Source organism: Corvus brachyrhynchos, unplaced genomic scaffold (genome assembly GCF_000691975.1).
Source record: "Corvus brachyrhynchos isolate BGI_N302 unplaced genomic scaffold, ASM69197v1 scaffold191, whole genome shotgun sequence".
Taxonomy (NCBI): Eukaryota; Metazoa; Chordata; class Aves; order Passeriformes; family Corvidae; genus Corvus; species Corvus brachyrhynchos.
The window spans coordinates 2,275,299-2,282,548 of NW_008236487.1; the positions used below are offsets into that span (position 1 = coordinate 2,275,299).

At 45.6% G+C, this 7,250-nt stretch overlaps 1 protein-coding gene across 1 annotated transcript in view; it reads right to left on the minus strand.

The window, feature by feature from the left end:
- Window positions 1–6: 6 nt before the first annotated feature.
- Window positions 7–7,250, minus strand: part of LOC103624704 (aldose reductase-related protein 1) — a 27,109-nt gene continuing 19,865 nt past the window's right edge. Inside the window, exons 2-10 of the mRNA XM_017726265.1 lie at window positions 6,228–6,395; window positions 5,783–5,899; window positions 4,434–4,511; window positions 3,744–3,866; window positions 2,526–2,632; window positions 2,321–2,402; window positions 1,764–1,847; window positions 937–1,019; window positions 7–656 (exon numbers count right to left, since the gene is read on the minus strand). Of these exons, the coding sequence (XP_017581754.1) occupies window positions 614–656; window positions 937–1,019; window positions 1,764–1,847; window positions 2,321–2,402; window positions 2,526–2,632; window positions 3,744–3,866; window positions 4,434–4,511; window positions 5,783–5,899; window positions 6,228–6,395 (885 nt within the window). The 3' untranslated portion in view covers window positions 7–613. The remainder of the gene's footprint in view (window positions 657–936; window positions 1,020–1,763; window positions 1,848–2,320; window positions 2,403–2,525; window positions 2,633–3,743; window positions 3,867–4,433; window positions 4,512–5,782; window positions 5,900–6,227; window positions 6,396–7,250) is intronic.

Sequence of the window (7,250 nt, forward strand, 5' to 3'; positions counted from 1 at the left end):
CCGGGAATGGGGCGGGCTCGAGTGGCTGAGGGCTGGCTGCCCTCTGCTGCCCGCCGGGAGTGTGCCCTGTCCCGGGGAAAATCTAGGAGAAAACCTGCCTGAAGATACTGCCGACCACGCACCTGTGTGCTTTCTGCTTATGGATTTTCTTTTCCCCCTAAGGGAAAGTTTTTCCTAAGTAGGAAAAACTCCTTTCTCAGTTACTTCTGGAGTGATAAAACTGCTGGCCTTTAGTTCACATTTCTCAGATTTTTCTCCCATAACTGCCAACTATCCTCCTCAGCCTGTTGTGTTGAAACAGGATAAATTATAGATGTGAATGTGTAGTTCAAAGTCTCTCCCTTGCTAAATGTGGATTACTCAATCCACATTTTGACAGAAAATTATTACAGCCCCCAGTTTATTCTTTTGGAACAATTTTACTGTATCTTTCAGAAAGAATAAACAAAAGATAATCACTGAATATAAAAAAAACCCACAAAATATACAAACAAAAGATAATCACTGCTGTGACTTCACTGGCTGCAGGAGGAGAGATGCAATAAGAAAGCTAGATAAATTGATAGGAAAAATACTAGACCAAGCTCTGAAGGAGGGCAGGATATGAACATCTTCAGTATTCTGCATTGAACGGGTAGTCCTTGTGAGTTTTGCCCCTGAAGGAAATAGAAGACTTCATTTTAGTCACAATTTTCCTTTCTAGTTGTGCTTAAAGAAGCCACTAAGGTGGGATATGAACTCTGTGTTGTAGGGTGGGTTCGTTCCAGATTTGTTTTCCTCTATAGTATGTGTTTTTTGTACACTTGGAACATCCCAATTACTTCATCATCCAGGCTCTTGGCATTCTAGGCAGTATTTAGATGTAAAACCTCTGTGTATATAGTATTCATAACTTAAGGGGTTGGAGAAAAACAAATACTGAATGCTACCACTTACGTGCTCATTGTATAGACTCTCCAGTTTCTGTTAAAGCTGAAAATGGTTGCCATCTCCTCTTTAGTCAGTTTGAAGTCAAACACCTAACAAGAGAAACAGCTGGAAATCACCTCTCTGAAAAAACCAGAGGCTGTAAAGCAAAATCCACAAAATTAAAGAACAAGTCTGCAAGCTGGTTAGAAGAAATGAGTACTCATGAAAAAGGCATCTCTCTGTATCACCAAGAAGGCATTGGCAGAGGGAATAGAAAAATTCATCCAAAGTTGCAATTACACGTGCCAGCTGTTGCAGGACTCTTGGCAAGCTCTTGCATCTGCCACTTGTGAAAGATGCATCTTTCTGTCCTATTCCAAAGGCACATCTACAGGACTTCCATATTTCACTTAATCTGTCTAGGCTTTTTGAAATCCGGGTGAGCAGCTGCAGTCAAAGACCACTGAATTAACAATAGAGCACCATGGTTTGTGAACACCACAGCTGTTTTCTTAACACTGCTTGCTCTACATAAGCCTTTTGTGGTGTGCTACTGCACTCAAGTGCCAGTGAAGAACCATGTGGCAATTCATCTCTAGTCTGCAGAGTACATGACACTGTGTAAAGTGACTGCTAAAATTATCAGCACACTGTTTCCAAAGAACTTGGTTCACTCCTGCTCTCCAGTTGTAACCTTAAGTTTAGCCCTGAGCAGAGTGTGTAAACAGACAAGAAGCCCGGTGTTCTTGCCTGAGTAGGAGTTGGGAAGAACGATAAAGGATCACTGCTTGCTGTGCAGGGAGAAGCCAAGCCATCCCTGAGGGGCAGCACCCAGCTCACTCGTGATCCCTCACCTGGAAGTTCTCCACAATGCGCTGTGGGGTGACAGATTTGGGAATCACAATCACATTTCTCTGGACCTGGAAGCGAAGGAGAACCTGCAAGAACAGACAACTCAATCATTCCTCCTGTTCCAACAGCTGTTTTCCTTAAGCTGTACTTCTGCAGAGCCGCATTTCAAATCATTCCTGTCCCTGCAGCCCTGGTTGCCCTGCCTGGAGAGCAAAGAGGGAAGTGGTGGAGCCTCATGTGAAAGGCCTCCTTTCCCATTCAGTTTTGGGCCAGTCAAATCTTCCTGCTCACCCAGACTTCTGTCAAGATCACATTCTGTGCAAGAGGACTTGAGATGAAGACTGAAACATTACAGCATTTGAAGATGGGTCAAGAAAATGTTTCGTGATGACAGTCAGGGCACACTTGAGAGTGTGCATTGCAGACCACACAGAAAACAGACCTGCACTGCTGCCTCACACCAGAGGTGACTGGGAGCAAAGAGCCAGCCTGTCCTCTACATTGTCATTAGCTGTCCTGCATTACAAGGAGGGGTACCCACAGTCTGGCATCCATGTACCTGGGCTGTGGATTTGTTGTGCTTGGCTGCAATTTCCTTGATCTTGGGGTCATCCAGAAGGGAAGGATCCTCTGGCTTCGCCCTACACAGAGGAGAGAGAGCACCAGCAATCTGTTTTGGGATCAATGGCTAATAGTACACTGGCTGTCCCAGTGCTCCAAGCATTATCCATGCCAGCTCCCTCACAAATTGCAAGCAACCTTACCATGGTCTGTCAGGAGAGCCAAGGGGGCTGTAGGCTGTCACAGCAATCCCTTTGGATTGGCAGTAGTTCACCAGCTTCTCCTGGGTGAGGTATGGATTACATTCGATCTGCCCACAGAAGAGTATAGAGACTGATTGAATACAGCTGTAACTCACTCCAGGCACTATCTCCTGATGCACTTAAAGGCTGGTATTTGTCCTCATGTGCCAGTCTTTGCAAGGTATTATTCAGCCTTAGTTTTCTACAGCACCTACTTCTACAGTGAGATTTCTTTTTGCTCTGGGGAAAGAGCATTTCATAGGGCTCATCTCCAGGTTCTTTGGCATGTTCTGAGGTCCTTCTCAGATTTCTAAGCAGCATCTTAGCAAGTATTGAAAACCCCAATGCCTTGTATAGTCAGCAGTAATATGGTGTGGGATGAGAAGGACATGCTGCACTGCTCTGTCCTCTCCCTTGTCTGTTCTAGACATAGAAGCCCCTTTCTCATGAATTTGTGTGAATGGATTCCATAGTTTTGGACAGAGATGCTTTTTTTTTTCTCCTTTTAGCATGCTCTTTTTTTTGTAACTACATGGAGGGGAAGGACTGGCAGGCTCTGGAGACTGAGGGAAGTTAGTACTCTTAGTGAACCTGCAAGAAGTACTGATTTCAGAACTGTAAGAGATATCTGATTCTGTCCAAGGCTCCTTGAAGGGATAAACTTCTGCAGCTCCTGCATACAAAGGAGCAGTGGCTGCTGTATGCAGACAAAGGCTAGGTGATTTTTTTTGATATGTGCGTATACAAGCACTTTATTTTTTATTTTACATAAATCAGGGTAGATACCAGGAAGCCACTAGTGTGTCAATAAATGCTCTGCTTCTGCATAGATAGTTAAAACTGATCTCTCTTTTTCAGCTGGGTGACTGAATTGTGCATGCCTGCATGAGAAAAAAACCACGTGTTGTGTGAACAATTACCTGCTATTAATAACAGACTGATGCCATTACTAATAACAGAACAAGTATTTTAAGAAGTTCTTGTTGTAATTTGTGTACCACAACTTCATTCCCTATCAGGACACAGATCTACAACATCTTTATGTGTACTCAGAAGTAATCACAGGGTGTAATTGTGCTGTGTCTGCTCTGTTCTCCCTTTTCCCATCTCCTCATGCAGCTGTAATCAGATCTTTATAATCCCACAAAACCAGTTGCCTGCAGCCACTTTGCAGCTCACCTGGACATTTGCAGGCTTGTGCTTCAGTCCTGGCTTGTTCAAGATTCTTTCAATCTGGTCATGGTTGAAGTTGGAGACACCAATGGCTTTTACCAGCCCACAGTCCACCAGCTCCTCCATGGCCTGGCAGAAAGAGGAGCACAGTCAGCAACCAGTATACAAGACTGAAGGAATTCTTCCTGGTGTGGCTTTGTTTCCCTTCATGGGCAAGGAAAGACAACTGTTTGGAGCTGCAAAGATTGCCTCTTAGGGGAAAGTGCACACCGGTGTATTTGTGTCACCTCTTCCATCTCACCCAAATCCAAAGGCTCCTTTCTTGAGATGGCAGAAATTCACTCTCAGTTATTTACACATGGGAAATCAGGATAATCAATGACGTGCTCTTGAGCCAGCACGGGAGAGCTGTAAGGGCAGGCTGTGGGTAAGATCACAACCTAATTTATTTCAGCAAAGTGTATTTGAGCAGTTTAAGAACAGTGGTGAGGACAGTTCTGTTTCTGGTATGGTCAAGCAGTCTGGCTTGCAGCTTCACTAGAGATTATCAGCTTGACTGAGCATTTATGTTTTGAAAAGCTACATTGTATATGGTGCAATAAATATATAAGAACTTTGTGACTGCTGAAGGTAATGCAAGCATGGAAAAGGCTGCCAGTAACAGAAGACATGATTTGCCACTGTGGCTGAACTTACCTCCCATGTATCTAGAAAATCTGTGTTGCTGGGTATAGCCATGCCTTTGTCATCTGTGGGAAACAGCTCCTCTCCTGCCTGTCAGTGAAAAAAAATGATTGAAACACTCTTTTTATTAGCAAGTTAATACCAAGACAACTGAAGACCATGATGGCCTTAGCTACTAGTACAGAAAATACTAATATTTGCCCTACGTTGTTCCTGGCAATGTTTGCCAGCAACCATTCCTAGTGGGAATGATCAGGAATCATTCCTACTAGGAAGGTCAGGTGTATCTCCTAGACCCAGCAAAGTGGTGACTCGCTAGAACACATGCAGATAAACAAATCACACCACTTGTGGAACAAACGAGCTTCCTGTACTCCTCTATTATTCCTTTAAGAGAGAACTGAGGTGTTTTTGAAGGACCTGTTAAGGGCCCAGGAACATTTAAATCAGGTTTAGGCCAAGCCAGATCTGCTGAACAAGGTATTATGTGAACACAGGTGTCCTGTGAGGGGAGCATCCGTTTAAGTTGGTGGCACTAGGCAAATCAGAACACCCCAGATGTACAAACTCAGAAATAGAACCCCACATCTCCACATTGCTCCACATCCAGTGTGCAGATGTCAGAGTGTTATGCCATGACACTTTTATTCAAGGTCTTTGTTCACATAAAACTAACCATCACAGCTTTGCAAGTATGACCAACAGTTGACAAGCTCAAAAGCAACAGATAGGATGGAGGTCTTAACCTGTCTGCAGCAGAAAGAAAAAGCCAAGACTAGACACAGACTGAGACATCGGCTCCTTTGAAGTACATGAAGGGTGAGATGTATCTCGTGTACTTCTGACATGGATGTCAGAAAGTCTCACCTTTTGAAATCCAAGGTCTGTGGAACAACTTTAAGGCCCCTACAGCAAAGGTCAGCTCAATAAGGACTCAGTGATTAAAGAAAGAAATGGAAGACAGAAACATTCTCTTGTTCTGTGATTCTGTAACACGCAAAGAAAAGAATTCCTGTCAGGCAGCAAAGTACAGCCTTCCTTCCCACAAAGCAGGAAAGGATGATTTAGCCAAAAGTTAAGCAGCATGAGTCAATCTTGCAGCCAGAGGCCTGACCTTAGTGCTGGCTCTGCCTCCCCGTTGTCAGGAGGGCAGAGGACGCTGTGCAGGCAGCGGTCCCGGGGCGGGGATCAGGGGCCCGGCTGATGGGGCAGAGGAAAGCGGGATGGGCAGCACTGGGGCAGCGCTGGCACAACAGGCACGGCTCCTCCTGCACTGCAGCAGCAGTGGTGCTGCAAGCACCCCTGGCACTTCTGAGGAGCTCTCCCAGGGGTGAAAACCAAGGGCACTGCTGTTACTGTACCTTGAACCCCAGAGGCCAGTGCATGAGGTAGAGATCCAGGTAATCCAGTTTCAGGGCAGCAAGAGTCTTCTGGCAGGCTCCCTTCACCAAAGGCTTCTCATGAAAAGTGGACCACAGCTAGAGAAAAAAACAAGGCAGACTCTGATCTCCTGGGTTAAATCTCTTTCCAGAAGAAGGAAAAAAACTAGCACACCATTTCTGCTTAACACATATTTTGAACAGTCCCATGAAAATGGAGAATGTGGAACACATCTTAAATAACGCTCTACAAAATACAAAACAAAATTTCGAGAGAGGCAAAAAGAGGTTTCTATCAGTATGGGCCTGAACTATTCTCCTAACTGCTCCACACTACAGCACACAGCCTTTCCCCACTGCTCTGAATTGCCCTCTATGCATATGTTGTCACAAAGCAGGCTTTCCCCTGGATCCTAGGTCACCTTACCTTACTGACTATGAAGAGGTCTTCTCTTTTCACAATGCCTTCCTTGATTTTCTGCTGGATCCCTTCCCCAACTTCATTCTCATTCTGGTACACGTAGGCACAGTCAAAGTGGCGGTACCCGGCATCGATGGCAGCCATCACCGCAGCTTTTACTTGCCCAGCTGCAGACTGGAAAAAGAAGGTTAAGATCCCAAATCAGAGCATACAGGCCGTTTCCTAGTTCTCTAGCAGCTAAAGAAACACATACAATAGGGTTTTAAGTAGAGTTTTTCCATGCCATGTTCCTAAAGCTCTCTTCATCTTACAAATGCAGGCTGCTGGGTTTGAAGCCAGCCTCCAGCCTTTTATCCATAGCCCCAGTCCCACGTGGGCTCAGCCAACAGCCAAGTAGATCAGAGCCCCCAACACCTGGGCAGCTCACCAAAGGTGGACGGGAGGAACCAAGTTTTGTGCCAGGGAGCTTTGCAGTGCCTCTTGCCCAGCACTCCTCGCTTCCCAGTGCTGTGTCAAAGAAGAGAAACAGTCAAACTGCCCAGCTGGGAAAATTTTAGTTCTGTGGGGAGGGCAGTGGGCTACACCTTAGTCATCCACGTCTCTTTGGAGTGTTGTACTGTGATCTAGCCCAGCTCGTCCTGGAGCACATCCCACCTGTAATTTGAAGTTATGTCAGCTGCTTCCTTCAGAGAGAGAGGAGATGTGCAATTCTATGTGTCTCTATGCCCTGAAAGGGTGTGTAAGAGCTGTGCACAAAGAAACGTTGGCATATGTTGTTCATACAAATCCAGCAATGTTTGTTTCTGGGCATTGTATAGATCAGTGATTTTGTAGCCATCGTAACAACAGTGCAAACCTCTTTGTCAGAACTTGCTCGAAACGCATGAATGGTCTTCTAAAGCCATACCTCGTTAGCAGATGACTCCCAGGGACATCGCCCAGGACTACAGTTACTCAGCACGGAAGCAGCAGGGAAGTGCTCCAGCGCAGTGGCACGGGAAGGGGCAGGGAGAGGGGCCCGGGAGGCCG